The sequence below is a fragment of the Anomalospiza imberbis genome, chromosome 5 (genome assembly GCF_031753505.1).
Source record: "Anomalospiza imberbis isolate Cuckoo-Finch-1a 21T00152 chromosome 5, ASM3175350v1, whole genome shotgun sequence".
NCBI classification, from domain to species: Eukaryota; Metazoa; Chordata; class Aves; order Passeriformes; family Viduidae; genus Anomalospiza; species Anomalospiza imberbis.
Genome location: NC_089685.1, coordinates 2,135,093 through 2,150,893, shown reverse-complemented (window position 1 = coordinate 2,150,893; position 15,801 = coordinate 2,135,093). Strand labels below are relative to the sequence as shown.

The following is a 15,801-nucleotide window of genomic DNA, read 5'->3' as shown; positions in this document are numbered from 1 at the left end:
TGCTTTAGTGTGTGGGTCTGGGCTTTATATTATGGGATGGTGAGCTCTCTGCACAGAGCAGGGAGACAAAACAATTCCTGCTCCAGCTGGGCACCAAGGACAAATGATCCAAACCTCAGGCCCAGGAGCACAAACAACGTGGGCTGAGGAGAGAAAAACAAGCAGGATGGGACTGCATGGGCTAAAGCTGGAATGGGACAATGAACTCCAACGTGCCAATGGAGCAGAGCTGATCCCAGTGAGAGCCCCCGGGAGCGCTCGTGTATTTTGGGACCATTTGGGTTCATCTTGGGTGCAGCCCTGGCTGGGCTCTGGTGCTGCCCAAGGTGGATCCATGAGGAGATCCTTGCAATAAATCCCTGCTTTGTTCTTTAGCTCTGCCCAGCCTCTGTTCTATGTCAGTCTTCACAAGGCATCAGAAGATGCCTCTGTCTTAAAATCCTTATATTATTTACATTATTCAAAGTTTATTTTTGTTTTCCATTTGTAGTATTGTGTCAGATTCTCCAAACACCCAACTGTACACACAAACACCACCAGCATCACAATTCCTGGCAGGAGGTGGAATTCCCAGCTCCAAAGTCCCCTGCACTTTGCAGGGCTGAGTGCAATCAAAGACCCTCAGCCTTACGAGGATTGGGCTGTCAGGAGATTGTTACTACTGAACTAAAAGGGTGTTTTAACATCCTCTATTTATTAAGCCTTACATTAAACTCTTCCTTTCTTTAAAAAACAAGGAGGCAGAGTAGTTTTTCCCCCAGGCACATCTTGGTACAGCTACCAAAGAACAGATTATGTAACACTTGATAGGACTGAAAATTTTCTTAAAATTTGTATAAAACCCCCCAAAACCTACAGACTTCACCATGACATTCCATTTTTTTCCTCATCCTCTCCCTGAAATATCCTTTTTAATTAACTTGTGTACACCTGCTTTAACTGTATTGGCACTTATTGCTACAACACTTGAGCACCTCAATATATTCCAGACAGGCACTGATATGAAAAGATATTAAAAAGATATTAAAAAACCCTTAAAAACTTGAAATTACATCTGAAAAGGACTTCCCTCAGGCTCTTCTCCAAGACGAGCAAATCAAGTTGCTGGAACCCTGGCTGCTGAGAATTTGAGACTCTCTGTGCTGGCAGGCACTGACCCCCAAGAGAACACTGCATTGACCTGAGGCCATGCAGAAGCTTCCAAAATGGAATGACAGAACTGGGATTGTGGGGATGGAGTTTGAATAGAAGTGTGTGACATCACAGGGTGGGAAACTCAGAGTTTAGGGGTTTAGAATACAGTAATATCTATAAAGCAAGATGGAGGTTTTGGGGCAGAGGCTGCTCCTTCTTCTTCACCTCCTTCTCCATGGGTTTGGGTGGTTTTGTGTAATTGGATAAAAAAGTCCACATTGCAGGGCACAGGTGGTTGGTTATCGGGTTAAAAGTGAAAATAATTTAGGTGTCATTTCTTAATTGGACAGTTTATCCTCAAAAGGCCTTGTAGAGAGGGAGATGGGGCTCCATTTTTAGTTTGTTAGAGTGAAGTGCTGTAGAACTCAGGGTTTGTGAGACTGTAACATAGATAAGAACTAATAAACACCTGAGTCTGAACAAGAAATACCATCTCACACATTTAATCTTGACTCTGGCAAAAAGAAGATAAAAACTCTACACCAAGTGACCTCAGCCACTCCTGAAAACAGCCCTAAAACAAACTGCCTGACGACTTCCCTCCCCTTGTCCCTCAAAACACCTAAATCTGGTAATTCAACCCAAAACGAGGACAACCAGAGCACTCTAAAAGTGAACATATCCCTACCCAAAAAACCAGTTTAACGTGACAGCAAGGAAATACTGAATAAAATCAGAGGAAGAGAGGCCCAGGCGATTGTTTTGTTGAGTGGAGGAGCCTCGCCCGCGTCGCGCTTTGAGCGCGGTGTCAAACGAACACGTTTTAATCCCTCGCCTGGATTTGTAGCATGTCATGTACAAGGACAAGCCCTGACAAGGCTTTGATGCGGTTTTTGTTGTGTCACACAACTGGCAGGGTGTACACGCTCCAAAGGCCCACGAGTAATCAAAAGGAGCCTGGCTTGGAATATTTATAGACAAAGAAGGGGATTTTCAACGTTCTTCTCGTGCTACCTCCAGGGCAGAAGGAAGACTTGTCCCTGAAAGAGGGAAGGTGTGTGGAAAAAGGGATTATTAGCCTCACTTTTTGCCCATGCATGACAAGGAATGATGATATTCATTTGGGGAGATAGCAGGGCAATTTTGTTGCCGTTCAATAAAAAGGGAGTAGCACGAACAAATTGGTTAATGAATGAGGGAGGAGAGAGCAGAGTATTATGCAGTGAATCTATAAAAATGAACTCAATTTGAATTCAACCCAAAGAACAAATTGATGGAGCAGCAGGCTTTGTAAAGCACTAGATCTTCATCTGAATGCTGAAATAACACAGTGATTAATTTTGCTTCAGTCAAATATCTTGGGGTTTGCTATATAAGAATTAAAAAATAACATGCTTTAAATGCTGCTTGACTATCAAAACACATTCACCATTCAAAAAGAAAGCTTAAAGAGAATAAATGCTCCTTTTCTGTACTTTGCTTGCCTTCAAAATTCTCATTTTGCCATGGTTTTCCTGTCTGTCAAACTTTGACACGGAGGTAAAAAAAGCCATTAACTGTTACACAGAAAAATTATAAAAAAATACATCTATAACATGTTGCCAAGTGAAATGCTGAAGGAAGGAGAAAATTATTTCTACTGTTCCACTGTAACAAATATTTTGAATGTCAGCATGGGCATTGTAAAGGGACAGAAGAGAAGAAACCCAGGAAAAAGCAAATTGTGGTTCCCAGGCCCTTCATGGCAATTTCAGAGAGGAAGTAAAACATTTATTTACCAGTTTATGTGACAAATCATACTGGGATTCCAACTCCAACACCACCCACAGACTATTTTAAATTCTTTTTACCGTTTTCCTCTATCACGGTGGAAGGAAAACTGTTCACTCATTAATTTTATTAATTAATTTTCACCAAATGGGCCTTCCCTTCTTCAAGGCCAGATAAGAAAATCACTCATGATTTGCAAATATGTGACAGGCAGCCCCTTTTCTCACCGGGGAGAAAATGATCAACTTTATTTGCTTAGCAAGAGCTTCTTGCTCACACAGTAGTTTCACATCACCTGTATAAGATCCCCTAAAAGACCTACCCCAAAAACCTAAATTTCTATCCCAAACCTTTTAGTGCTGCAGTAGAAATGCTAAAAAAGAGGGAGAGGAAGAAGGAATGTGTGCCAGGAGAGACATAAACCAAAGGAGCAATATTCTGTTTATTCCAAGGAACAGGAGTGCAGTCAGTGCAGTAGAATTGTGTATATTCCTAATATAAATGTCTTGCTAATTGTAGCCCACTTCCTTCTCCAAAAACCAACCAGATTTCTTTCCCCCAAAACAAAACACACAAAAAAAAGACAGCTCCCATCCTCAATATTCCAAAATACCTTCTTCCTCCTGTCTCCTAGGACAGAAACAACCAAATCCAGGTTTGCCCATAGGAAAAAGAGTTTTTGCTGTAACAAAACTGCTACTTCCAAGCCATAAAAACATCACAAAAAAACCCCATGTGTGTAGGACTAAATAAGGTTTTATGAGTGAAACTCCCCAAATCTCCACTTCCAAGGAGGTTTCATGAAAAATTTCTACTTCCTAAATTATAAAACTGAGGAACAAGAGACAAAACAACTGTCAGTAGATTTAATTTTGTACCATGTGCTTCCCAAACCTTAAATCTCACGTTCAAATATGAGCCTTTAGTATTTTCACTGCCATAAATTGTGAATTACAGTCTCTGCTTGTGCTTACTTCTCTAAAAGCCCTCCCTGAACCAAGCAGTCCTGTTTTGCCTCAGGCTGTGTAGTTTACCTCAAATTATTTCAGAATCATCTAAAAAGATTCATTTTTCTATTAAAATGATGAATGAGCTAAATGAGGTATGTAATAAATACTGCAGGTTTGTAAACAGACTTTTCTCCTGAGAACTAATGCCTTAACTCATTTAATTCTTCCCCCTGGTATTTCCTAGTGAAGTCATCCTTAAAATATGGTTTGTCCAGGCCTGGTTGGAAAAAGCAGGAAGGGTCAGGATTTAATCTGTTTATGGAAAATAGGAAACGTCCTCATGACAAAGTTAATGAATTGAGGACAGGAAAAATAAATGTCCCCCAAAGGGGAGGTCATTGCCCAGCACTGACTGGGACCAGTCACCCCAGGGTGATGGGGAAAACACCAAACCATTTCAGGCACAGAGGAGCAAAAGACACAGTTTTAACAACCTGTATTAAATTATGACAACAGGTCAGATTTCCTCCTCACATAACTCAACACACTTCAGCTCTGATATTGCCAGGAATGTATTTTGTCTATTGATTTCAGGGCTCAGACAAGTAAAAGAACTTCACATCTCAAATAGGATTTTGCCAGGGAAAAAAATCTCCAATAATTTGATTATCACAGTGACCTAAACTGCAAAAAAAAAAAAAAAAAAAAAAAGTGCTTTATAATATAAAGATACTTCTACCAAATTGATTTTTTTTTTGAGCAAGGAATTTTTTGATAGAACTTCTTGTGCAGAAAGTAATTTACAAAACAATGAGATTCCTCAGCACCACCAGATTTCACTCTCAAACAGGTGCTTCAACTGGAAAAACACATGGACAAATAGATGTAATTGCATTAGTATGGATACAGACTTCTAATGATAGCAATAATCAAATTTTAATGTTCTGGTTACAGCACATGAACAGAACAATATTTCTGTGCCTCTTCAAAGGGAAATGAGACTTTAATGTCATTGGCAGCTCAATAAAACCATTTTCTAACATAAAGGCTCCTAATGACAACTCGTTTCAGTCCACACAGAGGAGCAAATGTGTTCACAGTACACTCCAGGTCATTATTAGGAGATGGAAAGACAACAGGTCCTTTGCACTTTGGATAACTATTGATTTTCTACTCCATAATCTCCTCATCTCACCCTGACTTTCATAATGACTCAAGTGATGGAACATCAATAAACTATTTATGGCAAAGCCACCACACTGAAAGCCACTCTACAAGACTGTGCCCAACTCAACCAGGCCCAATTCTTAGATTTGTAGCAAAAATCTCCAATAATAAATATGGCAGAGAACAGGTCTAAGTGATGAAATATAATTGAAGTATTCTTGGAACCTTCATAAGGACCTTCAGCTCCACCCTTTGCTGCAGAGAACCACACCACCATCAAAAGTCTTTATGGCTGGACTGAAAGAAAAGATTTGATTTATTCTGAAGCCCTTTTTCAAGAGGAATGGGCAGAAAAAAACCATCATATCCACACTAAGAGCGTGTGGAAAAAAAGGAAGTATTTTTAACCAGCTGCAGTTCTTGACTTCAAGCACGTGATGCACTTTGTCCTTCGGCTGAAATCACACTGAGATGCTTTGCAAATGTCACAATTCCAAAGTGAGTAAAGCTAAAGGTACAAAACCACCTCGTTTGGTGGCAAGGCCAGTTCAAGCAGTTCTCATTTTGCCCCCCTGACAATTGCCCTCCACACAGACTCTGCAGTTTCCTCAAAGGAGCTGCTTTTGGAGTTGTTATAAAGCAGACTGGCTGCATTTGGAAAGGGCTCCAGGATGGCTTTGTGAAGTATTTGCCTCAGCTCATATCTGCACTGACACGACAGAAAAGGAGAAAAGAAGAAAATAAATGAATTCTTCACCATCAAAGCACTCCTTGCACCCAACTCTGCTGTACTGGGAGCCCTGGAAACAGCCCTGAAGACAGGGGAAGAGCAGAGGGGATAAAAAAAAAAAAAAAAAGGATAATCTTGGAATTATAGAATGGTTTGGGTTGGATGGGATCTGAAAAATCATCTCATTCCACCCCCTGCCATGGGCAGGGACACCTTCCACTGTCCCAGGCTGCTCCAAGTCCCATCCTTGGACACTTCAGGGATGGAGCAGCCACAGCTTCTCTGGGAAAACTCTGCCAGGGCCTCCCCATCTCATTCTTCCAGGTTCAGCTCATTCCAGGATCAAATATCCCCCAGCCAGAGATGAGGGAGAAGCCAGAGGAGCTCCAAGACCTCCCCAGCACCTGGAGAGCATCACTTTTCCAAGACACAGCCCCAAATCTGTGGGATGAGGCAAGCCAGGCTGTGTCCAAAATACTCCCAGTCAGTGGCATTTAAAGGATTGCTACAGGGATCAACGCAGCTGCCTTAATTTCTGCTGAGTTAAGCACCAAGAGCTGATTAAATCCTCACAGTGACCCCACAAGGGATTGCCAGGGTTTGGAAATGCCACTCTGAACAATAATTTCTACATTTGCTGCCACAGATGTCAGAATTACTGCTTTGCAAACCTTTGGATCACCCCAAAATATGTTTGATGATCCAAAATATTTGGATCACCCCAAAATATGTGGGTGATCCACATATCCTTCTTTATAACACATCATTTCATCCTTTTTGCCCCCCTCATTTGTATAAAAAAGCTAATTCTAACATTTGGGATAACACCATCAATTTCTTCTTTCTGAGATTATAAGCAGCAGCTGGTATTAAAATTCTTCAAGAATGGGAAATGTGACTTCATTTTACACCTATTTATTAAAACCTGAATTAGCACCCTTCACAAAGGAAAACTCAAATTCTTTCTTCCTCACTGTAATTTCTTTTTCCTTGCACTATTGGAATAATTTAGCAGCAGCAAAGGAATTTATTTTGCCACTGACACTGCAGGAACACTTTTGTTTTTCTCCAAGAAGAGTCTGACAAATCAAATCTGGGCTCCATAAATTACAAACCTGCTGTAGCAGTTTACTAGAACGCAGAATTCTTCACAGTACCTGACAAAGGATACACAGAAATACATTTCCCTATGGTACAGATTCTGAATTCAGCTTTGATACAGGAAATAAATGCACGGGTTAGGGTAAGCAGTGAGGCCAAAGAAATAAAATCTGGCCAGTTAAAATAAAGGAGCTGACTTATAGGAAGGTGAGAATTACTCAGTATTTTCATTTTTAAGGAAACATACAAAACCTTATTGTTATTTTGCAATCTTAGAGTACACACTTCAAAGAAAGAAAAAGCTACAGTGGGAATGGCAAATTTGCAGGAGTGATAACAAACCTGCACCCAAGAACCACCAGGTATTTCCAAATTTCACAGCTGGAACCAGGAAGATGGATCAAAACCGAGATGACACAACTGCTAACTTTGATATCCTGAAGCAAATGAAAATTAACCAGCAAAATAACTAAATAAAGCAGTTTCATATCCATAATAAAGAATTCCTCGAGCATTTGGCTGAGGAGAAATCCAGCCTGTGCTTCCCAAAATCACCACAACAGGGAGAAAAAGATGCAAACCCCCAGTAATTATGCAAATAATAGTCTCCATTATAAATCTTCAGCTCCTCATTAGCTCCAGGAAACAAAACCCTTCTCTCTCCCCCACAACATTAAGAAATCAAGGATTTAAAGCATATAACTAAGGCTGTACCTTGGTCATAATTCCTTCCCATTCTTCTTTGTTCCCATGTTTTACAATGACAAAATATTCAACATTTGTTTACAACACTGAAATTATTTTTCAACAATAATGTTACCACAGAGGTGAAAAAGCATCCAGAAATGGCTGGAAAAGATACTAACACTGAGGTGGAATTGGTTTGGTTTTAAATTGGGATTTGGAAAAATAACATGAACATCAGATTTTAAATCCCACAGCAGAAACAAAGCTATTGCTTATTGAAGTGATTGATTACAAAGATACCAACCCATAAACCTTAAAACTTTGGATTTTACTCCAGATTTAGAGAGCCCAACAAATATTTATGTTGCTGCTGACATAAGTAATTCCCATTTATTTTCACAGCAATGCTCACATTAAGTATTTTCAACTTTTTGCCTTGAAAATAATGATTTCTTTAGTATTCACACAAGTATATTTATATTTTTAAAGCATATTCCCACCTCAGACAGTAATGATTATTGTTAGAAAGAAGAGTCAATAGAGACTCACTGCAGCAAGCAAACACTCTATAGAGGAAGTTATAAATCTGCTAGACATTTGAAATGGACTGAACTGTATAATGTCAGTTTTCTGAGGAAAATAGCCAACCATATGTTCCAATTTCCTAGTCAGGAAGGTTTAATACATCAGCTCTAACGAGAAATTATTCTTTCAAACAGAATTTTTCACTGAGCTGGTTCCAAAGTTAGAAACAAGCAGCAAAACCCCTTAAAAGAAGGATATTTAACCAAAATAAAATGACACGCTGCTACCTAGCCATGAAAAAAAAAATAAATAAGAGATCTGCTCTCCTCTTCTACCAATAGGCCTGAGGAGAAAGTTGCTTGGAAAATCTGTGATTTCTGTAAATATTTGAAAGCCTGAGAAGAGAGATGTGGGACTTCAGGGGACTCTTCAACATGCAGTTTATCGTATCCAAGATGCTACAGCAATCCAGGGTCCTGGGTGACAGAGCCACACCTACAGCTGCCAGCTCCAGCTGTAGACAAGCCTGAAGACCCCTCAGTTTTGCTTACATTGCATGATGCATTTTTCTTTGCTGGGCATCTTAATATATCATCAACCAATCTGTCCCTTTACTATTACCCACAGCCTATCATAACTACTGTCATTACCATGCTATGGTCAATGCTATCCAGCCACATGAGTTAGTGCGTTACAGCTTAAGCTGAAAGTTCTTTTTCAGTTTTCTTGCAGTGGAAAATTCTTCTTTGTAATCTTAGAGTACACCCTTCAAAGAATGAACAAGCCACAGTGGAAATGGAAAATATCTGTTTGGTGATAACAAACCTGCACCCAAGAACAACCAGATATTTCCAAATTGCACAGATGGAACCAGGAAGACTGATTAAAACCGAGATGACGCAACTGCTAACTTTGATATTCTGAAGCAAGTAAAAATTAACCAGCCAGATAACTAAACTATTTTCTACTCGCCACATTGACATGTCTTGTTTGCCTGTGGTATCTTTCTGCTTGGTAAAAACATCTTTTTGTTTGTGGCCAGCTTATCCTTTGCACTAAGTCATAAAACCTCTTTTCAACTCAACTTAACCTCTGCTTTCTTAGTTGTCCAGCAAGACTGGCTCAGCAATTCTCAATTTACACACCTATTACTCTTCTATATCAAAACTTGCTTCTATTTCCATTTCCTTCTCAAATTCTACATTCAGAGAACTTTCTGCCAAGCACACATAGCTGTGAAACTTTCTTGTCAAACTTCCATCCTTCCCAACATTTGAGGACTCACAAAGCGCTGAGCCTTCTGCCGCTCCTCCTCTGTGGCCGCTCTCTCCCGAAGGATGGCTCGAGTCAGGTGCTCGTTTGAGGAGATCCTCTCCCGTTCCAGGAGCTTGCCAAACTCATCCCGAACGTACATTTGTTCTTGTTTCAACCTACAGGAGGTGCAGGGAGACTTAGGCTGAGAGAAAATTCAAAATCTACTTTCCAAGTGTAGTTTCAAGTCACTTTAAAAGCTGTCACAGAAATGCTTCTTACTCTTGGCTTCTTAGGACACCTAAATACAAATAATCACTAAAAGAATACAGAAGTTGTTTTCAAATTGAAGTATCAGAATCTGAATACACAAAAGTTACAAGTTTTGACATCACTGTTCATCAAATCACATAAACTAAAACTGATTCAAATAAATATATGCAGATGGGTTTTTGTCTGGTTTTATGGAACCATTTTTCCAGGAAAATCCTTTCTCCAGCAGCCAAGCAGGCACTCAATTTCCACCTAAAAGCTTTCCTGCACTGGGAAAGTGCTTTCCTCCCTCTAAACACACCATAAACCCAAGGACTTCATCCATTTCCCAAGCTCCACGAAGATCGAAGAACCATCATCAACCTTTTCCAGCGATCTGAGAGGAGCAGAGAAAATACTTATTGAACTTGCTGGAACAGAGTTAATAAAAGCAACTTCAGGCGCAGAAAATTCTCAATATTTCTATGTCACAAGCCATAAATAGATTTGGAACCTTCAGTGGAGTGCTTGAGACAAGCACACCATGTCTCATTTTCATGGAAACACTCAGTGAATAAAACTTGCGTGTTGTGACTCCGAGCATGGAACTCAGAGCAGTAATGGAGCTATGAAACACTGGGTTTCAAATAGTTTGGGTTTTTTTTTGTTTTTTTTTTTTGAAAGAGTGATGGAGAGGAAGCTTCAATATTCTCAGTGCATTTATCTGTTGTCAAGGGAGCTCTGGAGAACAAATCCTAATGAGTCGGGTCACTTTGTAAAAGGTACCAGCATTAGAGCACATTAGATTCTTCTCCAGGGAATACGTTTAAGTGAGGTAGGGAGGAAAAAAGACAATTACAAGATGTATTACTTCAGTGCTCAGCTCCAAACCCTCTGAAATGCAGCAACCAGCTGGGAATCTTTATAAAAGTTTATTAAGCTGCATCTTCAATTACTCCAGTTTAAAAAAAAAAAAAAGTCAGATTATGCAGACATGGACCAAATTCCATTAAGTGATTTCCCAAGGTCCCCCAAATTACTCCAGCAGGATTGATATAACAAATCCTTCTTACAATCATAACAATCCTTCATACAGCACAGTCAAAACATGCTGGTTGTCTTTTGGATTGGAGAAATCATGTTTTCTCTAAAAGGGAAAAAAGTGTCAAAATAGTAGTCTTAGCACCTTTTTCTGGTGAGCAAAAAAGAGCATTTAATGCTTCCCAAGACTGAAGGAAGATCCTTCCTCATCCTTCTTGGATTTGACCCCCTGCAAGTGGTTTTCCCTTAAAAATGTCTCTTCTTTATGCTGCTGTACATAGCAGAGTCATTAAAAGATATGAAATATATTTTACAGATAAAATAGCTGAAAAATGCAGCCCAAAGTTTCCACGTTATAAACTCTGAGAAATTAAAAAATAAAAAAAAAACCCTCATGAACAAAAAGCACCCAAAAAAAACCCGAAACAAAGCAACCCCACAACACTCAGATATTTACATTTAATTCTTCTTTACATCAAATTAGATCTTCTCCCTAATCTCTCATTTAAATCTAGATCAAGACACTCAAATCACCTCAGTCAAAGAAAATGCATTTTACTGTTTGGTTTTTTCCTCCCTTTCCATTTGCTTGCAGGGTGTTCTGCTATAGAAGAAAATGACACTAATTCATTATCAAATTTTATACAATTTAGGCCAAAAAGGAACTTTTTAATGTCCAACACGGCCCCTGGCAGCACTTCAAGCAAAAATTTCAACTCTTTTTTTATCAACTCTCACCCACCTTTGTGTGACCAGGTTTGCACAACACAACGAGTTAAATTCCTCAAGCATCCACCAAACTTTCATTTAGGGCAGTTTTTACTCCCAAAACAAAATTCCTAAACAGCCATCCCAACTGATTGAAATTCAGCAGAGTTTTTTAACAAAATAAGCGGGATTTTGAAGTAATTTTCATTTATTTGAGTTCCATAATTGGGTGGCTTGTAGGAGCTTAATGAAACAAACATTCCCAGATCCTGCTGATTGCAAACATTCGCCTGCATCAACCTCCAGTAGGGTTTTTTCCTTGGCATTACAAATTCATTTTCCTGGCATTTAGCATGTACCAAATAAAGGCAAACATCAGCTGGATCTACAGTAATAAATTATATTATTATATTATTACCTAGGCAAAAGTAAAAAACAGAAAATATTATATATATATATATATATATATATATATGTGTGTGTGTGTGTGTGTGTGTGTGTGTATGTGTGTATATATATACTTGTCACTACTCCAGGAATTCCACAGGAATTTTTCAAGGGACATTTTTAATTACAGCAGAGATAAAGGCTCAAATTAATGGTTCTTGTGTTTGAGCACAGAACTCCAGACAACAGAGAGCATTACACTGATCATTTATACAGAAAGGATGTTAAAAAAGCTGCTGAAGCAGCAGAAAAGGCTGCTGGCTATACATTTTCCCCACACAATTGATATCTTTTTGAATAAAATCCTTCTAAATAATTATGAAATACTGCTTTAAGAAGTGTGGAGTGGCTGATTTAATGAAGTGTGGCATGCAAGGCAATCACTTCTCATGGAGCTATTGGAAAACACATATCAAGCATTAAGAAGCAGCTCCAGTTTAAGTCTGCGTTAACACTTCACAATATTTCTTTTCTCAACTGCTTTATAGCATACAGCAAACACAAAAAAAGCAACAATTCCTGCCTTTCCCCAGCACTGTCGTTGAGAACTTCAACACTCTTAACTCAATGCTATGAAGAAAATGTATATATCTGTATTTTTTGGTAAGAGGATGGGTAAATCCTGACAAACCAATCACCCAGTATTTAGGGATCTCAGAAGATTCATTCCTGTTGGAGGGGCATAACAAGAATTTGAGTAGTTTTGTTATCACATTGTCATATTTAGGCTCCACTGTTAAGACAAATGTTTGACTGTTTTAGTCCTGAAGTCATTTTAATCAAAAGAATGTTTGCAGTACATTCCACCTCTAAATCAGATTTGGCTCACATTGAACACAAAAGCCACGACATCACCTCGAGGAGCAATTACATAACAACAAGCAAAAGAATTCTGGAAGACACTCCCAGATATAAATATATATATATATATATAAATATAAAAAAATTAAAATATATTTAAAATATAAATAAATAAAAAGCCAGGTTTTGTTAATTTTGATTTTCTGAGATGTGGGCAGGAGGTACAGAAATCAAATCCATGTGATCAAACCACTCATTCCAACCTCTTCTTCATTTGGTCTGAAGCTCTGCTTCAGACCAAATGGAAAATACTTCACCAAGTATTCATGTTCAGCATTCCATCTTTTTATTCCTCTCTTTTCTTTCTGGAAGAGCATGGAATGTGGGATTTTAGTGGCATTTGTTATTGTACAGCTTTTGAACTATGAATGTCCTACATGCAAGATTAGGCACAAGAGAATTTACCTGTGAATTTGTCAAATGTTTCAGTGCATTATCTAAAACACACTGAAACACTTAAATCTCTTAAAATCAAGCAATAACAACATAATAACACAAAGCAAAATAAGAGGAAAAATAATTTCTCAATTAAGTCACAACTTAAAATTAATAACTGACAACCATCGTATCAGGTCCAACAAGGTAAGAGAAGCCAAATATAGAAGTGGCTCCACTTTCCAATTAGAAATTAGAATTTGAAACACAGAAGTAGAAATTTAAGACTCAAACAAGACAGTATCTGTGAGGGCCAAGGAGCTTTCTGTATCACAAGAAATACAAAAATACAATCTAAAAAAACCAAATTAATAAAACTTTGCTGCACTCCAAGTAGTTTCCATCCTTTTCACATCTAGTTTTTAATTAAGTTCAAGAAAAGCAAATTGTTAATTTTGCCATGTGGATTTATGGCCCAGGACTCTCCTTATGCCCAGCAGGACCCCTGTTAGCCACAATAACAAGATGAGTAATTTAATTCTAAATCCACAAGAACTCCCTCTTTTGTTTACTTCAAAATATCCATTTCTGTTGTTCTTGAAAAACACCTGCAGATGTTAATTAAGAAAAAAGCACCTTTTAATTCAGAGACAACAGCAACACACTGAGAAAAGCTGAAAAATATTAGTTTTGTGCTTTGATGGCCACTTCACGGTTTATTCTCCATTAATCAAGAATCCACAGAAATCCAAAACTGGCAAACAATACTCTTAGAGAAATACAGTGATTTGTCATTTCCAGCCCTTATTTTCAGATATTGGAAATTTATTACACTATCAAAGCCTAAGCATTTCCTTTTTGCTATTTTTTCAGGGCAGTGATTACTTGCCAGTTGTTTTATCTTTATTACAGTCTCCAAGCTACACAATCTGATTGATCTGTGACGTTCCACCATAAACTCACTCAAGCCTAAAGCATGAACCGTGTCATTTTTCATTACTTCCAACCAAGCAAAAATCAAAATATTCCCTGTTCCAAAGTCCACTGTCAGGAAAATCATCCTGTCCTCTATGAATCAGGGAAAAATTTAATGAGGTATCATTCAATATGGAACCCAAAAACTCACTCCAACTGGAGATAAGATACAACATGAGGAGGATTCATGAGGTTTTCTGCTTTCTTGAACCCCAGCATCTCCTTAATTCCTCCTGACAGACTCGCAGAAGATCCCAAAATGTTTTGAGCAATGAGTTTAGGCCACGCTGCAATATTAATGAGTGAATTATATTTGTGAGTTTCAATATTTCATGAGCGGAACACGGGATGTGCCGCGGAAAGCCATGGCTGGAAATCGGCGGAGCTGACGAGGAATTTGAAAGGATGTGAGAGACATCAGGAAAACATCTCCCAGCTGAGCTGAGCTCTGAGAGGTGTGAAATGGAGATTTCTCTGACTCCATCTCACCTGTCTGCAACGTCGGGGAAATTACCTCAAGTTCATCTGATTTTTACAAACACATAACTAAGGACAGAGACAGGGAAACAAATTATCTGGAAGGTCAAGACTCAGAAAACACAAAGAAGTTCTTCAAAACTGAAGTTTCTACCACTGTTCACTCATTAAAAACATTATTCTCCATTCACATAAGACTTTGCACAGCACAAGTGACAGGAGCTGTTCCTAACATTAGTAGCAACCACATTCTTAACAACTGTTCGAAAATTTCACCTTTAAACCCTTCAGATCACGCAAGTAATTAACAGAAAATATCATTTTTCTGCACCTGAAAGCTGTGGTGTCAAAAGGACATTCTGCCTTCACATTTTTGGTGCTCCTGTTGCTCAGCCTGAAGAAAAGGAGGCTCAGGGTGGACCTTCTGGCTCTCCACAACTCCCTGATAGGAGGGGACAGCCAGGGGAGGATTTGGGATCTAACCCGAGGGAACAGGGACAGGAGGAGAGGGAATGGCCTCAGGCTGTGCCAGGGGAGTTTTTGCTTGGATATTGGGAAAATTTCTTCAAGGAAAGGGCTGTCCAGCCCTGGCACATCTGCCCAGGGACCGTTGGAGTCCCCATCCTTGGAAGGATTTAAACAACTTGAAGATGTGGCACATCCCATGTGGTTTAGTGGTGGCTTGGCAGAGCTTGGACTCCATCTTAAAGGAATTTCCAGCAAAAAGATTCCATGATTTCAAGATTCCAAATCCAAACCCAGAATTCTGAAGCTTTAAAATCACGGGAATATATGAATTCAAAAAGGATCACGCAGCTCATCAAACCCAGAGTTATCACCATTTCATGAGGCCTTAGTGCAAAACCAGTCAAATGTGACAACAGGGACCAAATTGGTCCCACTTTACCCACCAGACCCAGCACCATTAAAACTCTCTGACAAATCCATCACAAGTGACCAAGAGCTCTTGTGACTCTGGCACAGGCAGAAGAAAGAAGGGATCACACTTCTGAGCAGTTATGCTTGAACTTCACATTATTAAATTTAATGAGAACTCCATCGCTTCCTTCCATATCCACTTCTTCCTCAGGGTGACTGCTCCTCCTTAACATTTGCCATACATGAATATAAATTAGCCCTTGATTCATTATACATGGTACTGAGAACAGTGAAGTGATTCCAGCACTGATCCCTGAGCTGGCACTGACCTTTTCCCATCCCAATAACTCCTCCCTCGTCTTTGGTCCATCCCACACGGTCACACAACTCCCACATGGGTTTGGGATGTATTCCACAGCAGAGACACGGAGGGCAAGGGATCGGGGGATTCTCATCTTTCTTTAGGCTGAA

General features: G+C 39.2%; 1 protein-coding gene across 3 annotated transcripts in view; it reads right to left on the bottom strand.

Annotated features, from left to right (window-relative positions):
* Window positions 1-15,801, bottom strand: part of CHCHD3 (coiled-coil-helix-coiled-coil-helix domain containing 3) — a 131,425-nt gene that overhangs the window by 84,597 nt on the left and 31,027 nt on the right. For all 3 annotated transcript variants that reach the window (XM_068189374.1, XM_068189377.1, XM_068189376.1), the window contains exon 4: window positions 9,350-9,494. In XM_068189374.1, coding sequence (XP_068045475.1) covers window positions 9,350-9,494 — 145 coding nt within the window. The remainder of the gene's footprint in view (window positions 1-9,349; window positions 9,495-15,801) is intronic.